Raw genomic sequence first — 24,516 nt, forward strand, 5'->3', positions numbered from 1 at the left:
TCTTCATAAGGGGGAAAAGAGTATTCCCGTTGCTGTGAAGAATCTGAGGAAATAGAAACCTGGTCAGAGGAAGCATAATCCTCCTCTTGTCTTGGCCTTTTATCAGGAGGGGGTGGGTAATTAAATCTTCAGCCATCTTAAGCATCTATTTCTTAGGCATGGGGCCTTGTACTGGAGACTGATATACAGTCTTTTTTGTTTTTAAAGGAGTTTTTAACTTCGCATAAGATTTAATGGCGAGTGTAGTCGGTCTGAAGACACTTTCTGCAACTGAAGGCGTTTCTACTGCACCGGAATCTCCTTCTGCTGTGGAGTCGGAAGGGCCTAAAGACTAAGGCTGCGGCGGCCTAGTACTCTCAGCTTGGGAATCAGAAGCAGTCTGGGGTTCTAAATCAGCAGTCATCAGGGGCTGCGTAGGCGCCTCACTGAAAACCGGAGAACCGGCGACAGGCCCAGCAGAGGCCTCTGAGTCCGGTTAGAGTCTAGGCTGCCTGTCCTTATCCTTGCGTTTTGTATGCATGCCAGTCGGTTGCTCCTTGCGTTTTGTATACATGCCGGTCGTCGGTTGCTCCAAAGGCATGGTATAATTAAATTTCCTACCAAAGTAATGTCGGACGAAATCAAACCGACGTTTAATAGCTCATTTATTAAACCTAACACAAAACAGACAACCTGTGATGTCGTGGTCTGGGCCTAGGCAAGGAATACAATAAGAATGAAAGTCCTTATGAGGTATTTGCTTCCCACAAGAAATGCAATTGTTAACTTTTTCTGACTTCGGACTGAGGCAAGAAAAGGTTCCCCAACGGGGTACTTAGCTTTATTGAAGACTTAGGTCAGAAATTCGATTTGAAAATCTCAGGGGTCGGCCGACCCGCATTTGCGAACTGCTTCGGGCACCACGCGGCAAGAAAGACTGAAGAAAATGGCGTTGGATGCCTCTTATATACCCCTGGCGCACTGACGTCAGGGAAGAAGCGACAGCAACAGACGCCGGACCAAGATTTTGGAACTCTGGCCGACTGTGGGACCGCCTGATGGCAGGATAACCCAAGTGTGGTGACTGCAGCAGTGTAACACGATGAACATCAGAAATCTCAGAACAAGAAAAGGTCCAAATGCAGAGTGCTAATGCTGAAATAAGGGAGTATATGAATAATATGCATGAGTTTAGAAAGACTGTTGTTAAGTAACAGGTTTTGTGCTTTGGCGTTATGAAAAAATAAAGTACAACGATTTATGTAGCAGAAAGTAGAAAGGGTTGTTGCCAAATTTAAGCATCCTATAACAAGAAAAACAACCAGAGATCATGTAGAGGTTTTACAGATATTTCGGACATGTTATGAAAATCTATATAAAGCAGACATGAGGTGAAATAAAAAAAAAAAGCACACATGGACATATTTATGAAAGACTTGTACTAACTCAACAGTTAAGATAGGATGGTATGACAAACAAGGTGATAGATAAATCAAACTTCAGGAATAGACTGTATTTGTGTAGACATAAAGAGCAAAGAAAGTAACAAGTATCTGGAAGACTAACAACACTTTTGTGATTTTAAGTATTCTCTTCTGATTTATTAAGTTTTACTGCTTTGCCGCCTACTTTTTGGCATTTTCCGGCTTGCTAAAGTTTATATCTGTAACAGTACTTGGAACACATCTAGAGCCTGTTTACTGCATTTCCTGTGTTGCACTTAATTTAAAATTGTTTTTTTTTCTCTAAAAACTGCATTTTACCTGATTTTGGCCTAGCACTCAAGTGTGGGGTCATTTATTGCACTGCTGTGATTATTTTGCTGCTTGTGTATCCCTGCTACCTTTAAACTACAACAAAAAGAAAAAAAAAATCTTGCTTTTTTCCCCACTTTCTGAAAGTTAAGTTCAGTTACAGATTTGCTGTTCAGAACTGTTTGGAAGTTTCTAGAAAGGCCAGTGCTTGCTTGGGCTAAAATGAAGTCTCTGTGTTCACCAGTGGGAGTGGTAAACACTGAACAGCCTGCCTGTCCCTGGAGGAGTGGTTACTACCTAGAAGCTGTAGTTTTATTGGCCATTTTGGGTCAATTCTAAACTCCTTGATCTCTCTCGCTTAAAACCCTACAACTCTTTTTGCGCGGTTTTGCGCACTGAGCAGCGTCGGGCAGCACCGCCTAAACAGGTTTAAACTATTCCAGGCTCCACAAAGTCTGCTCTTCATTTTTTCCCTTAGAACTGTTCAAACTCTCAAAGTAATCACTCTATTCTCTTTCTAAAGCCCTGCACTTGCTCAGTTCTTATAAGGAAACACCAACTAACTAAAGCACTACACCCTCCTTGACTTCTCATAAGTATTAGACTCCCGATTGGTCCTTCCTGATCAAGTGAAAAATCAGTTCCCTTCCCTAATCTGATAAGTAAAAAAAACAGTTCCCTATACTAATCTGGTATGTCCAAGGGTCAGTTTCAAGGTTACTCTCCAGTCCAGCAGGTGAATCTGGTAATTTTGAGGCAATGTTACAATTGCCTTATGTACAGACAACCCTCTCCTCCTTCCAACAAACTCTAATACATGTGAGAGATGCAGTTACACAGCCAAACTGGAGGCAGAGCTCTCTCAACCCAAGACTGGCACAGTCAGTCAGGAGGAAAAGGTAACCACCCACACCACAAATCCAGTCTCACACAGACCTATTGCATCTGCATACCCAACACATAAACACACAAAAACATACTCAGAGGCTCTAAATAAAAATCTGCCTAAACAGCAAAGACCTCCTAAGCAGATATCCAAGCAACAGCCACCCTCAACAATACCCACAAATCACATCTCTCACAAAATCAGTGTGCCTCACAGTCACAGCCCATAAGGCCAAACAACACACCAAATACACTTGTTATAGGGGATTCTATTGTCCGGCACACTGACGTCCCACTCACCAGACTGAACAAGAAGGTCACTGTAAGCTGCCTGTTGGATGCCAGGATCTGCCACAACGCAAGCACTCAGGTCACTCCAAAGCAAGTATGACTCAGTCATTGTCCATGCTGGTGTGAATGACCCGAGACGTATCTCCCTGGACTACATGAAGAGACAGAGAAGCTCTCTGACCATGTAGCCCAGGCTATGTCCCTGACCTTGAGTAGCATCTTGCCCTCACCAAGAATGATGCCACAGTAAAAAGACAAAATTATCAGTTTCAACAATTGGCTAAAGTATTGGTGTCATTCAAAGGGGATCCAGTGTCTGTCAGCCTGGGATGACATGCTTGACAAGCCACGTTGCTTCGCTAGGGATGGCTTGCACCTGTCACCCTTAGGCTTTCGTATACTGGCCAAGGCTCTTGCCACCCCCATAGTGCCTTTTTTAGGCAAGGCTCAAAGGACAAACCCACCTCCACAGACAACCCAAAGATAAAAAAAACTAAAGGTAATGCTACTCAATGCCAGAAGTCTAAACCTCAAGACGCGCCTTTTCGAGACTCTCCTCAGTATGGAGAAAATCTATGTCTGTGCAGTAACAGAAACCTGGTTCAAGGCTCCTGAGAGCACCCCAGCACTACCAGGTTATAACTCGTACCATGCGTTTCGGCCCCAAAACTCGGACCGAGGCACAAAAGGAGGGGGAGTATCTATATTCATCAAAGATACCTACACCTCCAGGTTAGTAGCACTGCACGAAGCATCGGAAACCATCCATGTGCAACTAACAGCGGGCAAAACTGCCTTTCAGTTTGTAGCCTGCTACAGAACACCCTCCCTATTACAGGAACCCCACTTGGCATTCCTGAGAACACTGGAGAATATGAAGGTCTCTCCAAACACTAAGTTATTGGGTGACTTCAACTACCCAAACATTGACTGGGAAAACTACTCAAGCCCAAACACCCTTGCCCAACGGTTCCTTGAATTTATAAACTCTAACACAATGGAACAACTGGTCACCACTCCCACAAGAGGGAACATATTGGACCTGGTCATCACCAACATGGGGACTCTATGTTCCACACCAGAGGTAAACCCCTCATTGGTAAGATCAGACCATAAACAAATTTCCCTGTACATCCATATCCAGTCCCCACCCCCAGCCAAGGAAATCACTAAAGAATTTCTCCAAAGCCAACTTTGCACTTCTCAAGACTGAGGTGGAATCCTTCAAAGCCCCTGGGCCAGAGGATAATACAGCCCAATCCGCAGAATCCTTTACAAATGCATTCTATGAGCACCTGCAGGAATGCATGGATCGTGTTATCCCAAATAAAACCAAGACTCACTCCTCCAAAAACAGGAGACCAGTCTGGTGGACCCTGGCCATAAATAAGCTATACAACAGAAGGAGGAAGCTACTACATGACAGAGCAAAATCCCAAAAAGGGAAGGCATCTCTGATCAGTATTAGCAAGAAACTTTGATCCCTCATAAAATCATCAAAGGCCAGTTTCGAAAGAAAAATTGCCCTAGACACTAAAGATAATCACAAGGCCTTCTTTAGTTATGTCAGAAACATGGGTGGAAACTCCCAGATATGCTCTGAATTGTTGCATAACGGTACAAAATATACCGAACCTACAGACATAGCCAACATCCTGGCAGACTGATTCAGCGCAAACTTCTCCCCCCCTCCCCCCCCCAAAGGAGCAAATACCTATCCCAACTGAATGCAACTTCCCTGACATCACAGATGCACAGGTGAAAGCTGCCCTCTCCAAAGCAAAAAAACACAGCATCTATGGGACCGGACGGTGTCCCAGGCTGCGTCTTACACGAGCTCCAAGAAGAACTGAACCCTCACATTAAGTCACTGTTAAAAACTTAGCCTTACTACAGGATATGTACCCAAAGAATGGCGTACAGCTACAGTGGTCCCACTCCACAAAGGTGGTGCCACAACGGACCACGGAAAAGTACAGTTTTGTATCTACCATAAATGTAGATGTTAGAGTGCTAATACAGCTGCAGTCATAACAGATGGGTTCTCCTGCCGTCAGGCGGGTCCTCGGTCGGCCAAATTCCAAAGTCTAGGTCTGGCGTCGGTTGTCGTCGCTTCTTCCCTGACGTCAGTGCGACAGGGGTATAAAGGAACCAGCAGACGCCATTTTCTTCAGTTTTTCTTGCCCCAGATGTCAGGTGCCCCCAGAAGGAAGGCAATACATACATTTGTGTAATAATGCAGTGCAATAATCAAAATACAGTAGTTGCAAGCAAATACATCATAAATGAATACCCCAATCAGGTTGTATGAGGATGTGTTAGCCTATAGGCCTGTCCCAAGAGGGAAGGAGGGAGGAAACCTGGACTGCAGCTGTATTAGCACTCGAACATCTACATTTATGGTAGGTACAAAACTGTACTATGTTCATCATGCATACAGCTGCAGTCATAACAGATGGGTAGAATCCCAAAGCTAAGAAAGGGGTGGTAGGCACTAGGTGGAACTAGGAGGAGCCAAAATGCCCTGCAAGACTGCAGTGGCAAAGCCTGCTCTAGATTTGGAGTATAATGGTAGGTTGTAGTGCTTGGAGAAGGTATGCACAGAACTCAAAGTGGCTGCTTCCAAAATATCCTTGGTAGGAACTCCTCTGAGGAAGGCTGCAGAGGTGGCTGTGGCCCTGGTAGAAAGAGTTCTAATGCCTGTAGGTACAGTTTTGCCATGAAAGGAATAGCAAAACCGTATGCAGTGGGCTATCCATTTTGAGATTGTCTGTTTGGAAATTGGCTTTCCTTGAGCTCCTACAGCATAGGACACAGAGCTGTTCTGATTTTCTGAAAGGCTTTGTTCTGTCCAAATAATAACATAGTTGTCTGTGGATATTCAAGGAATGTAGTAATCTCTCCCCTTTGTTTTGAGGATTAGGATAAAAAGTAGGTAAATGTATGGCCTGATTTAAAGCTACCCTGGATACCACTTTAGGCATAAAGGACGGGTTGGTTTGTACGGAAACTCTGTCCTGATGGAAGATAAAAGGCTGGACAGCCATGAGAGCCTGTAGGTCTGAAACTCTACAAGCTGAGGTGATAGCCAGAAGGAAAGCTGTTTTCCAGGACAAATATTGCAAATCTGATGAGGCAGCTGGCTCAAAGGGAGGCAAAGTCAGTTTTTCCAGAATGAAATTAAGATCCCAAGCAGGTATTGGTTGTTTCCTTGGAGGTCTTAGATTCTTAGCCCCTCTGAGGAACCGTCTTAAGAGAGGGTGAGAGAAGAAAGGTGGATCAGTGTTGTATTCTGCAGAAATGGCTGAGGCATGGATTTTGATGGAGGAGAATGAAAGTCCACTGCTTAGCAGCTCAGCCAAATATTGTAGTATTTGAGGTAAATGCAGTTTTCCAGGATCCTGGCCCTTTTTCTCATTCCAGACACAAAACCGTTTCCATTTTGCGGAGTAAGCTTTTCTAGTTGATGGCCTTCTGGCCTCCAAAATGACATCCTGCACCTCCTTGGAGAGTAGGGCCTGTTGTGATGCTAAGGAATCTTCCATGCGGCTAGATTGAGTGTTTTTAGCTGGCTGTGAAGAGTTTTGAAGCTGTGCTGAGTCAGAAGAGGCATTAGAGGCAGGGTCCATGGTGGGGAATGAGTCAGGCTCCTCAGGAATGGGTACCAGTGTTGCCTTGGCCAGTCCGGAGCAATGAGAATCATCTTTGGTCTGCCTGCTCTGGTTTTCAATAGAACTTTGGGCAGCAGAGGAAGAGGTGGGAAGGCATAAACTGTCATTGATGTCCAACTGAAAGAGAGCATCCACTCTCCAGGCCTTTGGATGGAAAATCCTTGAGCAGAATTTTGTCAATTGGTGATTTTTGTGGGAGGCAAAGAGATCTATGTCTGGCCTTCCCTATTCTTGGATTTCTGTAAAAACTTTTGGATGCAATTTCCATTCGTGTGGATCTCTCATATTCCTGCTTAGGTTGTCTGCCAGCATGTTTTCCTTGCCTGGTTTATGTACCACATAACTGTGGTGTTGTCCGTTCTTATCAATAGTTGACCTGGTTGTAGAAGGTCCTTGAAAGCTATAATAGCATTTATTACTGCTAGCATTTCCTTTTGATTGATGTGCAGGTGCTTTTCTTTTTGGGACCATTTGCCCTGAATGCACCGATCTGTCATGTGCGCCCCCCCAGGCGTAGTCCAAGGCGTCTGTTGTGATGACTTGATTTGCTTGAGGCTTGCTGAATGGAAGACCTGTTTGTTTGACATGCTTGAGCCCACCACAGAAATTCCTTTTGCAGACATGGAATTAGTGGTATTACTGTTTCCAAACTGTGGCTGTGTTGAGACCATATGTTTTTCAGGTACCATTGAAGTTTCCTCATATGCAGCTTTGCACATGGGATTAGTAAGATGCAAGATGCCATGAATCCCAGAGCCTGCAGGATTTTCCTTGCAGTCAGCCTGGTGCAATTTGCTAGTGCTCTGAAGTATTGAATTAGTTGCCCCTGCTTCTCTGGCGTGAGGTAGGCCATCTGGGTGTTTGTGTCCAAATTGGCACCCAGGAAAATTATCTTCCGAGAGGGTATTAGCCTTGATTTCTTTTTGTTGACTGTGTATCCCAGAGAGTTCAACAACATTATTACATAAGCCAGATGTTTCAGAAGAATGTGCTTGCTGTCCACTTGGATCAGGCAGTCATCCAAATAGGGGTATATTTGTATCCCTTGAAGTCTGCAGTAGGCAATTACTGATGCCAGGCATTTCATGAATACTCTGGGCGCAGTAGATAAGCCAAAGGCCAATGCAGAGAATTGATAATGGGTTGAACCTGCAAGAAATCTGAGGTACCTTCTGCAATTTTGTCTGATTGGGACATGCAGGTATGCCTCCTTGAGGTCCAATGTTACCAGCCAAGACTCCTTGCCCAGCATGGGAAGAAGTTGCTGTAGAGTGAGCATCTTGAATTTTGGTACGAGTAGAAATGCATTTAGGATGGATAGGTCCAAAATAGGTCTCCAATCTTTTCCCTTCCTTGGTACCAGAAATAGCCTGGAATAAAAACATTGACCTTGTTCGTGCGTAGGTACCTCTTGAATAGCTTTCATGTTTATGAGATCTGTAATTTGCCTTTGTGCCTCTGCCCTTTGATTGTGTGGCAGGTTTGGCATGCCTCTCACTTTTGGAAGGGTGTGAAAATGGAATTTGTAGCCTCTGTTTATAATGTCCAGGATCCATTTGTCCTTTGTGACAATATGCCAATTTTTTGAAAATAATGCCAGCTTTCCTCCTAAGGGGGCTGCCATTTGAGACTTGCTTGGCATGCAAAGGGGAAAGTCATTGGGTTTGCTTTCTGAAGGATTGCGAGTTATCCTCACCACCTCTTTGTGTAGGAGCTTGCCATTGTCTGCCTCTAAACGATCCTTGGGATTGTCCTCTGCCCCTCGGGCGCCTGTATCTGCCTCTTTAGGGTCTGCCCGTGGTAGGAAAGGACCAGTTTTTGGAAGGCCAATTTCTACTAAAACGTGGGGGTTGTACCTGTAGAAATTCTTTCACAGTTTGCATTGATTTAGCCTTTTCCTCCATTTTCCTTAATACCTCCTCAGTATTAGCACCAAATAGTACATCCTTTTGAAGAGGGGCGTCTAGTAATTTAGCTTTGACATGATCAGGCAAGGCTTGTTCCTTGAGCCAGGCATGCCTACGTATGACTGATCCTGTAACAGCAGCTCTACAGGAGGCCTCTAGAGCATCAAAACCACATTGTAAGGTATGCTTACCCACTTGTTCTGCACTATGCATCAAATCCTGCAACTCCTTCAAGTCTGGTTGTTCAGGTTGTGACATTTTACTTTTCAATTGTGATAACAAAAACTGTTGGTATTTTAGCATATGGAACTGACAGTTTAAGGCCCTCATGGTTAAGGTAGCCGAGGTATATACCTTTTTTCCCCACCTTTCTAAGGATCTGGAATCTCTATAGGAAGGTAATGGATTTTTAGCAGTGGAGGCCTTAACTCCCTTGGGGCCCTGTGAGATGGTTTCTGGGTCAGCAGCATGGCTTTTGTATAGAAATTGGTGTGAGTCAGGAACCCTGTAGTACCTGTCAGGCTTAACTGGAGCTGGAGGTAGAGAGTCCGGGTTAAGGCAGGCCTCAGAGTAAACATCATCTAGGATGTCCAAGACAGGAGGTATAGCCAGAGGCCTGTGCTGAGGTAGCAAGAGAAATTCCCTAAGCCTTTTCTTGGAATCTGAATAATCTTGGCCTTCCCAGTGGAAGTGTTCCCTTAAGGTATGCAAAGTTTCCCCAAATGAGTAATCCTCAGGGGGGGATACAGGAGGGATGGACTCCTCCGCATCAGAGTCTTCAAAAGGGGAGTAAGAATGTTCCTGATCATCAGAGTGCTCTGAAATAATGGAGCCCTGATCAGAGGAGGGGGAATCTTCTTCCACTCTGGGCCTTTTGTCCGGTGGGGGCTGAGAACCTCTGATAAGAGTAATTAAATCCTCAGCCATTTTAAGCATCTGTTTCTTAGGCATGGGGCCTGGAGATGGGCCCCATGTAGCTTGTCTCTTAGAGTGCATGGTTGCTTTAGACTTGGTGAAAGCCTTGATGGAGAAAGAAGAGGAAGGTCTGAAGACACCTTGAGTGGAGGTGGACCTATCCACATTCTGAGTTTCAATGCCAAGAGTGGCTTCCGTATCTGTAGTCGGGGTGTGGGCCGAGGAGCCTGCGACCACAGGCACAGGAGACACCGCCAAAGAAGTGTCGTCGGTAGTCAGGGGCTGCGTAGGCGCCTCGCTGAGAACCGGACCACGTGTAGTCGGCTTTGGCGTGGTGTCGGTAGAGGCCACGGACCTCGTGTGTCTGTCCTTATCTTTGCGTTTTTTAGACAAAACTGGAGTCGGGGTATCAGACGACATAATATAGTTAAATGCTTTCCCAAAATAATGCTGGGCGAACTCCGCCCGACGCTTAATGGTGCGTTTGTTGAATGTAGCACAAAAGCGACAGACCGAGACGTCGTGGTCTGGGCCTAAACAAGGTATACAGAGGGAATGGAAATCCTTATGCGGTATTTGCTTCCCACAAGAAATACAATTATTAACTTTGTCTGACATCGGTCTGAGGCAAGAAAAGTTTCCCCAACGGTACTTAGCCTTCAAGAAGACTTTGGTTTCCAAAATTTTCATAATCTCAGGAGCTGGCCGACCGGCACTTGCGAACTGCTTCTGCTTCGGGCACCGCGCGGCAAGAAAGACTGAAGAAAATGGCGTCGGCTGGTTCCTTTATACCCCTGTTGCACTGACGTCAGGGAAGAAGCGACGACAACAGATGCCGGACCTAGACTTTGGAATTCGGCCGACAGAGGACCCGCCTGACGGCAGGAGAACCCATCTGTTATGACTGCAGCTGTATGCACGATGAACATCTATCGCCCCATAAGCCTGACTAGTCTGGTCTGTAAAGCTATGGAGCGTATTATCATGGAACTCAAACAAAGACATTGGGAGCCTCCAGACACTGGACCCTACCCAATTCGGCTTTAAGGGCAGATCTTGCCTCTTAAACCTAGTTGATTTCTTTGAAACAGTTACCAAAGCCATAGATGAGGGCAAGGTAGTCCACACAGCCTACCTGGACCTTGCAAAAGCCTTTGACACAATACCCCACTCGGGCATCATAAATAAGCTTACCAGCTTAAATATCAACCCCTATATCACAAGATGGGTTGCAAACTGGCTCAGAGATAGAACCCACATGGTCAGAATCGCAGGTGCCATGTCCAAATCCAAACCAGTTACAAGTGGCGTCCCACAGGGTTCAGTTCTGGGACCTCTCTTGTTCGGTATATACTTCTCTGAGTTTCAGGCTAACACGGGAGATTATGGCTGACAAAGTTCGCAGATGACTGCAAACTGGAGGCCATAATCCAATCTCCAGCTTACACAAGCATCCTCCAAAAGGGTCTCACAGAGATGGATGCTTGGTGCCAGAACCACGGCCTCAAGCTAAATGCTAAAAAGTGCATAGTCATCCCCTTTGGGAAAAACAAGGTGCCCACAAATTACCACATAGGTGGTAATCCAATAAGTACGAAAGTAGTAATTAGAGATTTGGGGACCAACGTAGATAGTAATCTCTCCTTTGATAATCACATTGCCAAAGTGGTTAGAAAAATCTTCTATATAGCCCACCTTATCACGAAAGGGTTCGCATCTAGATCAAGAGAGGTCATTGTGCCCCTCTACTCATCAGGCCCATAATTGAATACAATGCCCCTTTTGGGATGTACCTTACCCGACACCTGCAGCAACTGAAGAGACCCCAAAAGTACCTCACCAAGAGGATCATGGGCTACAAACACATGTCCTATGCAGCTCGACTAAAGAAACTCCAGCTCTACTCAGTTGCTTACCACCTACTCAGAGGCGATCTATGCCTGACGTACAAAGCCATGTCAAACCCAGAATTAATGGACATGCTCCACCTCAAAAAATCCAAGTCCCTTAGAGCTACATGCTCCAGGGACCTAAACCTCAACACAAAAATAAATAGGACATGCTGGAGGGACAGATTAATTTCCCAGAAGCTCCCCTCACTCTGGAATAGAATCCCAATTCATATTAGACATAGCCCCTCGCTGACCCTCTTCAAGCGAAATCTGGACGCGTGGATGGGAAATAGCAAATTCACCCCTGGGATCTCTCCTGTGTCCCTGCTAGACAGAGGCACAGTAAACTAATCTTAAAAGGGTACCTTCTGTGACCTACTTTACAGAGGCACAGTAGGCTAATATAATAGGGAAGCGGAAGCCAAATACACTCTGGGCCAAATACACTCTGGCTAGGCTTATAAATGCCCTAGGGCAGATAACCTAGTATCTACCTATGAACCTATGAAGTGAAGCACCAACATCTTGGAAGAAAGCTGTGGTGGCTGTACTACCAAGACAGTAAAGACCCATGATAACCAGTGTCATACAGACCCATTTCAATTTTAAACCATGACTACAAAGTGTAGGTCTGGATTAGCTAAAAAGAATAGTAAAGGTGCTGCCAAAATTGCTAGATCTGGATCAACGTGGTTTTGTGAAGGGGAGGCAAATATTTGACATTAAACGAACGACAACCCAGAACGAAGCAGAATACAATGAAAATACCACTGTTGGTGGGTCTTGATGTAGAGAAAGCATTCAGAACACGTTGGGATTTTATGAGTAGGTCAATTGAAACATTTGCATACCTTGATGCAATAAAGTTACTTAGCAGAATATATGATTGACCAGGGGCAAGAATTAAAGTGTGAGATTCCTCTGATACGCTGTTTGAAAAGAGGAACCAAGCAGGATTGTCCTCTTTCCCCTTTATTAGCTTATTAATTAAAGACACTGGCAAAGAAAACAAAGGGTTCAGAAATGCAAGGCTATAATTGGTACGGTAACACAGAAAAGTTGGCTTTATTTGGAAATGTAGTAAAAGAAAGAGCAACCAGTTCAAAACACCAAACTTGAGCAAAAAATAAAATTAACTGGTAGGCAGTCGTGGCGTAAAGTCAAACTCCATGTATGTATGTATGTATGTATATATATATATATATATATATATATATATATATATATATATATATATATATATATATATATATATATAAAAATAAAAAGTCAAGTCTGACTTTATGCCACGACTGCCTACCAGTTCATTTTTTTATTTGGAAATAGTATTTTGTACGTGATAAATCCAGAAAAGGTCATCAGTATTGTGGAACATTGAGACAGTTTTAAGCCTTTTCAGGATAGGATATAAAATTAAAGATAAAAGAAAAGCTACAGCTGTACATTATGTACTTACACAATGACTGGTTCAGTAATACCCATTTTTTTGGGGACACATGATGAAGTACTGAAAAACATGGATTAAAATGACTTCTGTTGTGGCAGCTAAGGATATGTGGAAAAGATTAAACAAAAGATAATAGGAAAAACTGAAAAACTAGAAGCTCTTGTTTATGGAAACGTGTAGTAAGATCCAAGCAGCAAATATGTTTTAGTTCCTTTCACTGCATATATGGCGGTCAGGCACACTTTTTTTTTTTTTTAATGAATCACAGAAGTTGTGGACAAGTAATATGAGAGTTGAAGAAATTTATCTGAGGGAAGGGCAAGAGTTAAGTGGGATAATACAACAAGGTGGTTTAAGATTACCCAATTTAAAGGTATATGTTAAAGTACAAGGTTAAGGCTCCGATACATAACACAAGCTTAAGATTATAAATTCAAAATGTAAAGGGATGATAAAGTGGGGGTTGGAGGGGTTTAAGAACTAGAGTGGGATTTTGGATGCAGATCCTTAAGGAGAATAATCAGCATAGAGAATATTACGTTGATAAAGTAGCAGAAAGTATTCTAAGAACTAAGCCAATACAAGACTGTAGAAAGGAGATGCTAATAGGGATGACTGCAAGTCGGGGTACAGAAAACAAGCAAGAGGGGGGTGGAATTTACTGGAGAAAACTGACAAAGAAATCAAAGGATTGTGAGCATACAACTAGAGAGGAAAAGGTAACAAAGTGGGATGAGGCCAAGACATTTACACTGCATGCTTTGAGACTGCCTTCCCCACCAGGGATTGATAGAGTATAGGCAAACAGAAAGAGGCAAGGGAATCTTAAGTGACAGATCTGTTCTGATGGGGTTTTTAGTTGAATCATGAACAGAGTTGCTGGTGAAAAGGCCAATTATTGAGGTATATAAAATATTGCATAATCACTATAATCAAAGAAGGTTAGAAAAAACTGGGCAGAGAGACTGGAAAAGCAATTTATAAGAGAACAATGGGAGGACATATGTATGGCTCCCAGTTATGTAACAAAGTCCAAAAGGTTTAAGATTTTAGCTGTGTTTGCATAGGTATTTGTATCCCCTAATCAAACTTCACAGAATTTTTCCCCAGGGAGATAGCAAATGCTGGAAGTGTGATGGGGAAGAAAGAGGTAACTGGGAACATGTATTTTGGGAGTGTAATGATTTGCCAGGTTTTAAAAATTCTCTACAAAGTCAAAGTAAACTATTATCATTCAGACTCCACAAGTGCAACTTAACAAAATTACGTTACTGCAGGCTATATGTGCAAACATCTAACAGATACAACAATTCACATTACTACATTTAGACATTCCTGCTACATAATATTTACTGTTTTACATATCAGATATTTACTAAGCTAAAGAGGCATGGTATTTATTGCACAGAATTCCACAGCTACTTTTTATTGCACAGGATTCTGCTAGCACTAGTTTAAGGAAACCCTATATTTATTGCACAAAAAATTCACAGCTGTTAGTTATTGGATAGGATGCTGTTTTAGCATCAGCAGTTATTGCACAGAAATAAGATAATACTCTTAATTGCACAGTGTACTTGAGACCTTTTAAGGTTATTGCATGCAATATGCTTCTCACTCTTTATATCACCTACTGTCCATGATGCAAAGCGAGACGCAAGTTGCTATAATCTGAACTATGGGGATATGCTGGGTTTTCTTATCACTTTAAATGTAAATGAATACTCCGTCATTATATGCACAGTCATACAGTTTGCCCAAATAATGTTTTAAGACTTCAATTTTAGAACCGTCTGCAAATTTACCTAACCAACATTTTCCAAACAAGTGATACGATATTGATGTGGGGAGAACAATGCGCATACATAACTACATATATATTATTTATTTAGGCATGCTTTTTTTTTAAACAAACCGAGGCAGCTAACTGTCTGTACACAAGCTTTTCAAGGATTCTATCATGAGGAGGAAGGATGAAATGGGCCTGAAGTCATTGGTGGCGCCTGGTTTGAACGAACAGTAACCTCCTCTACTTAGTTTACAGGCAAGGACGAAATCTCAATCACTTAACTCATCTAATCCTGAACAGCAAATGGCTACTAATTTAATACTTCTGCTTTCAGAGATCGTCTAAGGCAAGAAACCACTAGCATCCAGAGAGCTTTTCTGCGAAACCCTCTACTGAAAACACATTTCATTAGATTTAGAATATCTGATAAATGGTGTGACACAAAAAATGCACAATATGGTATCTCTTTGGTAGACAATGGGCAAAACACTGTTGCTAGTATCAAATGTATCTATAGAGGCTGATTTTACACCGCCAATTTATGAAAGAAAAACAGAATTTTGTTTGCTAAAACTACTAGTGTTCTGGTCAAACAAAAGTTTCACTCTCTAAATATGCAAAATAGAGAGCCAAGGTTTCAGTAAGGGAATCACCTGCTCAAGAGCTTTTCAATGATGTATGGCTAGAGGTGATGACATACTGCTGTTTTGTGATATTGCCAAACCTATGCAAATTATTCATGTAACAATTTCACAATATATCAAAATATTAATCTACAAAATCATTTGCAGTAAATGGCAAATATCAGTAGTAACACTGTATGGCTTAATGTTTTGTATAAGATGATGCATTTGTTTACCTGTAGGTCCCACTGCTTTTATAAAATGAATGCAGTTATAAAATTCAAGTAATAGTTATAACTTCTTTGCCAACAGACCCGTTATCCCAAAATGTCTTCATATTATCCATGTTTTAATGTCATTTTTGACTTATAGCAGCGCTGCTTTAATACACCAAACACCGTATAAAGTATACACTCTTTTGTATTATTCATGTAAACATGGAAATGCATCTTATTTTTCCTAGCTTTTTGTAAACATTCATTAATAATTCCAGTTCAGCACATCCCATGTTGACCATTTCACGGTCATGCTTAGCAAATTATGTCAGCTTGCAGATGCCACCTTGCTGCATTATTTTTAATAAATGTACCTTTACCTGGATTTCAGAAATAAGACTTTGAAAACAGTGACAAGTGTACTCATTTCAGGAGTATAGGAAAGTCTTCTGGACAGACAAGTATACACTTAATGGATACACAGGAACTCTTTTTCTTAACTACTATATACTCAAGTAGGAAGCAATGAGTTAAGCAACCCTCTTTCCATTGTAAGGTATACATTTATACTATTCTCAGAATTCTTGAAAGCAACAAAATGCACCACATAATTTCTAAAGCTGAACTAGTTCTTTCTACATTTCCTCCATGAGCAACTCACCACTATATTTTTGTCAAAGCTTTAACTTGCCAACTCCAGATATACCCACTCTGCTTACAATGAGCTGCACAGGTTTTGGACATATCCACTAAGTCACGGTCTACAGCACCAGACTGCTCATTAAGATGCAACTTAACAGAAACATTTTAAGTCTCATTTTGTCTCTACTTGGGCCACTGACGTTTTGGCACAGATAGCTTGCAACAGATGTAGGGAGCAAGATTTCTGGATGTTGTTTCTAGCATAGAGTAAAGGTAAAAAAGCTATTAAATGCTGCAATATAACAGTTGCCTTATAACTCAACTGATTTGAGGTCTGCTTAAGTCCCTGTGGATGGATACTCTTTACCTGGAGTATGGAAGTTTGAAGTTGAGGTGTCTCCGTCACCAGAATGTTGGTATTATGTTTGGGCACTGGTTTGAGAGGGTTTCTTGGGCCGTTTTGCAACCATACAGATATCTTAATTTTCTTGAATGTTGTTGGATATAAATTTGGATATCAGATCAGGGTTCTATTCTAGGGTTTCAGGTCATATGGTCAAAGTCAGTGGACTAGGAGTTTAACTTTCATTAGGTAAGGTTTGTATGTTTTGTTAAATATGCTCAACTTTTTCTGCATTGGGCTTAGACATGGGATTTAAGCACGATGTATGTGATGTATGTTATATTAGCAGGCTACAAGTATTGAATTACTTGTTTTGCATTAAATAACTTACAGTCATCAGTTCAATTTGTAAAGTGCTTAAAGTTCTACCACTCAGATTTGACTAATGCAATGAAACTGCAAATATTCAGCTAACAAACAGTGGCACAAATACATGCCATCTTTGGCTCCTGCTTTCAAGATATTTGCACTTGCATGAACTTGCTCACCCTTTCTTATTAAAATTATTCATTGAGGATGCAGTTCTTTAAATAAACAATGCTACAAGCCATTATGACTGCACTCACTTGTACTTACTCTAGCAGTTAGTATGAAAAATGGGAAACATGACATGGGCGATGTAGAAAACAAATTCAGGGGGAAGTGGAGACAAATAGGCAGATGCACAGACACAAAGTTCCTTGCGCCCCTTCAGAGGAAACAAATATGAAAACAGTCTACTGGTGAACAAAAAGATAACTGGACCATGGACTGGATAAACCTACTCATGCAGAATTCAAGCTAAAAATTAAAAATCAAAAAAAAGAAAAAAAAAAATTTGAAGACAATGTTGCATCTGTATTTGCCTACAAATGACAAACACTTACGTTGCACTACTGATCAGGAGCATCACACCTGCAGTGAGTTGTCCACTTTTTATCATAGAAAACACAGCATACAGTATATACATTACACAAAATTAAAATATGTCCTTACACTACAGATAGCGTACTTATTCTTTACACAAAAGCAGTCAGCTCTGCATGCACATACCAGGTCTACCAGTAACCTCTACTCCAAAGATACATGCACCTCCTCTCAAAAGTAGTCATTTAAAATCAGTTGCTTAGAAAACTCTAGACGTTAAAAATATACTTTTTGAAAGAAACATGCTCTGCAAGCCAGTGCATCAAGCAGCCACAGAAATTACAGAACTGCATCCACTACCTCCACCCCCACACACTTTTGTGCAACCAAAATTATTGAAAAGTGGCATCCTGTCAGTTAATTAGCAAAAGCTTGCCTAGCTAAGAAGCTCAAGGACAAACAAGCTTCAGTTTCTGTGACATACTCTAGGACAGATGAGAAATCCACCTAATCATGTTAGAAAGACTTTTCATTTAAGAAAAAAAAACTTGCGGCGTTTCAGATCCTACTGGCATTTACAAAGATACTAATGAGCTCTCTCTCCTTAAGGGAAAAGGGTCAGATTATATGGCCAAAGCATCCATACCTGAAAGGACTAAATCTATGCACAGCCTGGGGATTTTCTACTCATGAAATCTCACTCCATACAATGATAAAAAAGGAGCAAATGCTGCCTTCTGTCCTATTCCCAGATGACTGGCTAAATCCTTTTGATATATTTAAATGGTGTAGTCTGGTCCTAGGTAATAACAAAGGTAAGGTCATGTTACAAAAAAGCCATATATCCGGGCAGAAAAAATGGAGAATTGTAAAGAACCCTTCTTGCATAAGGAAAGATATCAGAAATGTAGCAAATACCTAGATAAGTAGATTATGAAATGCTAGCAACATTGTACAGGCAAAAACCTACAAAAGTCAAAACATACAAAAAATTAACAGAGGTTCCATGACAAATTTCTGCTCCATAAAGTATCAAGTGCTAATATTGTCCTTCATCAAAACCAGCCAGGTCAGTGCATGAACTACTCAAATAAGACATTTTCACACTGTTCTTACCTTACTGTCAGTTTGGTCTCCCAGCTGCACTTTCAGAATATGTGGAGGTTTTACTCTACTAGTGCGGGCAGCTAAATATTCAATCAAAGCAGTCTTTCCACACCCTATTGGTCCTTCTAGCAATATAGCCTTCTGAGATGCTACAGCCATAGCAAGCTGCTGAAGAACTTGGCATGTGGATTCCACAAGTACAAGACGGTTACTCTGCAGGGAGAAAAAAAACAGTTAGTGCCTCAGATGATGCTGTCCGCATGAAATAGTACACCTTTAAAGAAACGAGATCTGAAATACTGCCTTTCATCACAACTACTGAAAATGCCAATTCTCCACAACCCATTTTACAGCCAGTGTACTTGGTATTCATTTCCGAAATTAGAATGAAACCTGATTTATACACTGCTCACCAGACCACCACAGCAGGCAGAAGCAGGTGTCCACATTCCTCACCTAAAATAAGAAGGTAAGAAAACTGGAGCAAAGGAATTTGTACTAAAAATATTCTAAATAAGTACACTTGGGAACATGGTACTAAAAACAAGAAAGGCCTACAGATAAGTATTACAGCAGTGATGGTCAGTAAAACCTTCCACCATCCCTCACAGTGCTGTACCTTTTATAGGGTTTTTAGACTTTTTAGATGAAGGTGGAAGAGATGGAGCAGAGAAGAACAGTTGTTAGTGTGCTATAGCAATGTTGCCCCAAAACAATACAGTTCAGTTCCCAGCTGCGATGTCTTCTGTGCAGAGCTTGCATAATCTCCATGTGAGTTTGTAAGTGTTCTGCTTTCTTCTAACACCCTAGAGATGAACTGGTGATACCCCAAAAAATATGCTTACAGGCATCAGCTGTGAGATTTACCTGAGAGAAGAGTATTCTACAACTCAACCAGAAGTATGGGACAAAATGACACAGAATCTAGTAGTTGTTTTATTGTCTTGTGACTAATGAGACCACGACAGTCATATTGCAATTACTGTCAACCATCCAAAGATTATTCCCATGTCAACATACTACAATCTAATTTTATGGTTACATTAGACATAACTCTTACCCTCTACATTACACTGCCCCTTTATTTGTGAGGTACATTTTCTCCAAATAACTCCATCATTCTAATTTACTAGTTCATTAGTAGTGGACTAGGTACATAACTGAGTAAACCTATCCTGTAACTTGGTTTGCATGTCACAGTGGCTAGCACTAGATTTCAGGGGCAGCATATCATCTACATACATTATTAATTTAAGATTTGGTGATTCTATGGTGTGAAGATGGGTGAAGGCTGCCAGACTACCAAGATACAATTTTGTAGATAATTCTGTCATTTGTAAATACCAATGTAAGCCACAGGCTTGTTCTCAACTGTGAAAAGACTGCATTGGATATTGAACTGCAAAAAATGTAACAGTGTACTCTGCTGTAAGAAAGCTAAGTCAAGCATTTTATGACAGTCTGATGTCAAATTTCAGAGCCGATATGTCTAGAGGGAGGCCATCCTGCCTATTGTTTTAAGACCAGAGTTAATGGCTAGAATTTGCATGTATAAATGTCCTTTATTGCTCTGGTTTCTGACCAGGTGTAAAGAATGTAAATGTAGTTTTTTAGCCTGGGAACACAGAAGTGTGAAGAATGACATCATGTGAAGCAGCTCTGTGCTATCAATTTAGAGAGAGAATCAGACAGCTCAGAGCATTTTGACTTGAGAACATCCATCACCACACCACCAGAACTGCTTTGCTCTAGATGCAAGTTATTTAGAACTGTTTTCTCTTAGATATAGCTAGGAAATAGGAAGATTAGATTAGTTTAATGTCAGAACTTTTGCTACTGTATTATTTTAAGTACTTCTCTGTGATCTCTGAACTCTTGACTAGCACTGTGTAGTAAGATGTATTATTTTGTGTTTTTATTATTTATTATTAAATATTCTTAAACCTTTCAACTGTGGCTATTTTATGTAGAGTTAAGTTAAGCTCTAGAGTACATAGCATGTATATAGTGATACTGTACCAAGTCACTGCCTTGAATGTTCAGTCACACTTAACATTTGGATAATAATACTGCACAGTAATTGGACACCCTTTCAGAAGAGTCTTTGAGTAGCTGATATTAGTGGGTGGTGGCAGCTGGTAATACCTTTTTGACTGGGCAGAAAAGGGGGCAAAGCTGGAGAACCTGTGTCAGCCTTCCCCAGGAGTGTCTGTGTGGTTGTATACAACTCTTATCTCAAAGTGTGTGTGTGTGTGTGTGTGTGTGTGTGTGTGTGTGTGTGTGTGTGTGTGTGTGTGTGTGTGTGTGTGTGTGTGTGTGTGTGTGCATGCATGCTACTTGGATAGGGACATGAAGCACTGCTTGGACAGAGAGGGTGCTGGAGGTTTTAGCTTGTCCACTAAGCTGAGATCTGGACCCTATAGCTATGCCAGTGGGGAGTCTTATTGGGGACCTGGAGAGAAAGGTAGAAACCAGCCCCAGACTGACTGATCTCTGTGCTCTTAAGGGAAATTGTACTTTACTGTGTGTGTATTATTATCCTTTCCCTATATGGACGCCCCTCACTGGTGTTAGTGAGAAGGACAGAGGCTCCTTGATTGCTGGGCCAGGGCACGGTATCACACATGGCAAGATCATTAACAAAGAGATAAAACAGAAGAGGACCTAGCACAGACTGCTGTGGTAACACTTGTATTAAGTTTACCCACAGCAGAGGATGAGACATTACTATGGACTCAGAAGGTCCAGTCTTTCACATTGCAGCAAAACCAGCACATACTGTTACCTCCAAAGTTGAGTCTTGAGTTGCTGAGAAGGGTATGCATGACCGTTTCAAAAGCCTTAGTCATGTAAAGGAGATCTGCAGTAATACGCCCTTATTCAGATTGTAATAAATGGCATCAGTGACCATTACCAGGACAGTAAAGGTACTTTAAGGCATTGCGAAAGCTATGCTGTGTATCACATAACAGGCCATAACTGCTTATGTGCTTAAGTTGTTGCTTGTAAAGGTTTTTCAAATATTTTAGTAATAGGAAAAATAGAAATAGGTCTATAATCTTTCAAGCCCATTAGCAGAAGTGACTTTATGTAGACTGATTACAACTGCATGCTTGAATGCTGGTGGGACAGTACACGAGGTGAAACTGAGGTTAAAGATTTAGTAAGGAGATTTTATTCAGCTGCAAGCCTTAGAGATGTGGAATGAACACTGCTGGATTTGGATCCTGAAATGTTAAGCTTGAGAAGTAGGACTTGGGTCTGTTTTACTGAAATTTCACAGAAGTGAGTCTGCTGCACAACAGGCTACAGGGTGTAGCTCAGGAGAAGGTGGTTCTTTTTCATCAGTGAAGGAATAAATTGTGGGAAAGGCTTTAGGTATGTCAGCTATGGTGGACTGAAAAGGGGAGTATTATCATTCAAAAAGTGGAGTGATTAAATGTTATTTGTTCATTTTTGGTAGCTGAAGAGTTCATGTTCCGGTTTCTTTCAAATCTCAATGTGTCTAGACCAGTTTCTTTCCAGTTTCTGTTCAACCTAAAAGGCATATGCAGCACAGGTTGCAATTGCTTCTTTCCTGAAGCTCAGAAAAGCTTGGTGCAGCTCTGTACTGTTGGGGTTCCTTTTTCAGTCCTTCCGGGCTAAATCTCTAGCTTTAATTTTATTTAATATCCACTGAAAAGCTATGGATGACATTGTAATCCAAGCTTTCTTTTTGTAAGGGTGTATAGTGTTTAAAGCAGAGGTGGGTTCAGACATGGAGTACAAGGGAGTTCAATCTAGAGCACTGAGTGGGGTGTTAAGATTTGTTAGCTTATTAGGGAAAATATTTCCTTCAATTATGTGAGGAGATTTTATATGCTCTGAATGATCAAGCAGACTTAATGGGCAAGTGATCACTCGGCACATTGGGGAGTATTTCATTGTGAAGGCACTTATTTTGTATGTTGGTTATTATTAAGTCAAGTGTGGAGCTACAGCCAGTTCTTGTATTGGTTCAAGTAGAAGCCTGTACTACTGAACCAAGCTAAATTGCTGCAACACTTTATTCAGAGGCAAAGACTCTTTTCCCAAGCATTTCTTGGGGATTTCAATGTTAATGTTATGCACAACTTCAGGGAACATAAATTGTAGAGTTTATATAAAACAGAGATGGAGGAGGGTGGGAGATATAAACTGACCATCCACATGTGAGTATGCCCACCTAATGTGATGCAACAGTACTCCCAAATGAAATTCTTGCCATATATAGTATGAGAATCCATGCAATCCACAAATGTAGCCAAGGCAAGAACATGGAGATTTTCTTTTACCAGGCATGCTGTAAGAATACTCTTTTGTTAAGGCTGCATCCATTAAGACAAGCAATGTTAAGATAAATTTCTGATATGATAGGTGATTGGATTCAGTAATTAAGGGATGAGATGAGGTGGTCCTGGGTATGACTACCTCCAGAATGTGCAAGTTTTGATAGAAGATCCTTAATTTTTGGGATGGGGATTGGTGAACTCTGTAGTACTATGGATTGTAATAGAAACTATTTTCCTAGTAGCACAAGAGTTTATTGCAGATGTCAGTACATTGTGCATTATTTGTCATTAGGGGGCTACAGCAAGGTTTGAGGTTTCTGACATGGATGAGAAACAGGTAAAGTATCTGCAATGAACAGACTGAAGGTTTAAGTGACAGAAAAATAGTAAGACAGTAGACTTCAAAAATGGCTGCACAGTGATCTACAGCTTAATTTCAGCTATCCCAGAGTGAAAAAGAAACTGGGATATAAGGGACACTAACTTCGCCAGTTTTAGTAAATTCAGTTGCTGGCTATTAAGGATACTACCTGGTTACCAGCACAGAACAAGAGATCCTAAAAGAAAATCAACTATAAAAGGTAAACAGAAAACACTGACTGGGAAGAATCCTGCAGCTGTTCAGCAAAAAGCAGTTCAAGCACCAGCTCTGGTGCAAGACATGGCTTCAAGCCATCTATAGGAAAAATCAAATGTGCTCACAGCTGATTAAAATAAATGAAACACTAAAGGAGTATACCAACTAAAATAGTCAAACAAAGGGCTGGAAAAAATGGAAGCTTTAAAGAGCTATTCAGATGGAGTGAAACGACTGCAAAAATCAGAGATGAAGGAAAGTCTGGACGAGAAGGAGACTGCTCAAGAAGAGCAGTTTAAAAAAAAAATAGCAAAGTTAGAGGATACAGCACGTAGGGACAACATCAGATTTTCAAGTGTTCCAGAGAAACTGGAAGGAACAGACTGTACTGATTTTATGAAAGCATAATTAAGCAACAGGAATGGTATCCCACAGCAGGATTTGTTAACTGAAAGGGCACATCATGTGTATGCTTCAAACCTGGCCATGAGAAACCAGCCAAGACCTATATTAGTAAAGATGCAATTATACCAAAAAGAAGAGCTGACCCTGACAAATGTGGCAGATGGGCAAAGTATTAAAAATTGGAAACAAAGTGACTGTGGAAAATGATTACTCACTGCACACCATGCAGAAGAAAAGCAAATTTAGCCCTGCAATCAGGAAATGTTGAAATGCAGGTGTGAGATTCAATATGCTATATCCAGCTGTCTTCAAAATTGTATTTTTCCTGAAGGATCAAAGTCATTTTTTAATGTTGAACAGGCTGTGCAACAAAAAGTGAGCCAACAAACAGAAGGAGACTCTGCTTCTCCTTTTTCTGATAAAGTTCAGAGAGACTTTGGAACACTGGAAAATGTTTCACTGGTAAAGGCAAAAAGGCCAAAAAATAGTACAGGTTGACTAAAAGAATCAAGAGTACCTTGGGCTTGAACCAATGTCTGGGGTTGAGAGATTGAGATTGACAGGAAGTCCAGCAACACTGAATTAGCGAATAAATGAGACAAAGCATGAATCACATTTGTGAAATATGGTTTACAAAAGTGGAAAAACTGGACTTTTAACTGTTAAACTTGTAGGGGACTGAAAGTTTATACCAAAGCTTCATGCTATTAACGTCTGGTAGATCAGTAAAAGTAAATGAAAAAAGTAATTGTAAGCAAAACAATTTTTTGTTATTAATGGTACATTTTATAAAACATTTCATGAAACTGAATGTTATACAGTAAAGCATTTTCAGTTACTGTAAATAATGATAAGTAA

The 24,516-nt window shown here is 41.2% G+C and overlaps 1 protein-coding gene across 1 annotated transcript in view; it reads right to left on the reverse strand.

Moving 5' to 3' along the window:
• Positions 1-24,516, reverse strand: part of MDN1 (midasin AAA ATPase 1) — a 3,484,183-nt gene that overhangs the window by 3,324,698 nt on the left and 134,969 nt on the right. Inside the window, exon 6 of the mRNA XM_044071809.1 lies at positions 18,376-18,579. Within this exon, the coding sequence (XP_043927744.1) occupies positions 18,376-18,579 (204 nt within the window). The remainder of the gene's footprint in view (positions 1-18,375; positions 18,580-24,516) is intronic.

The sequence above is a fragment of the Protopterus annectens genome, chromosome 1.part0 (genome assembly GCF_019279795.1).
Source record: "Protopterus annectens isolate FY-2018-M chromosome 1.part0, PAN1.0, whole genome shotgun sequence".
In the NCBI taxonomy this organism is placed as follows: Eukaryota; Metazoa; Chordata; order Ceratodontiformes; family Protopteridae; genus Protopterus; species Protopterus annectens.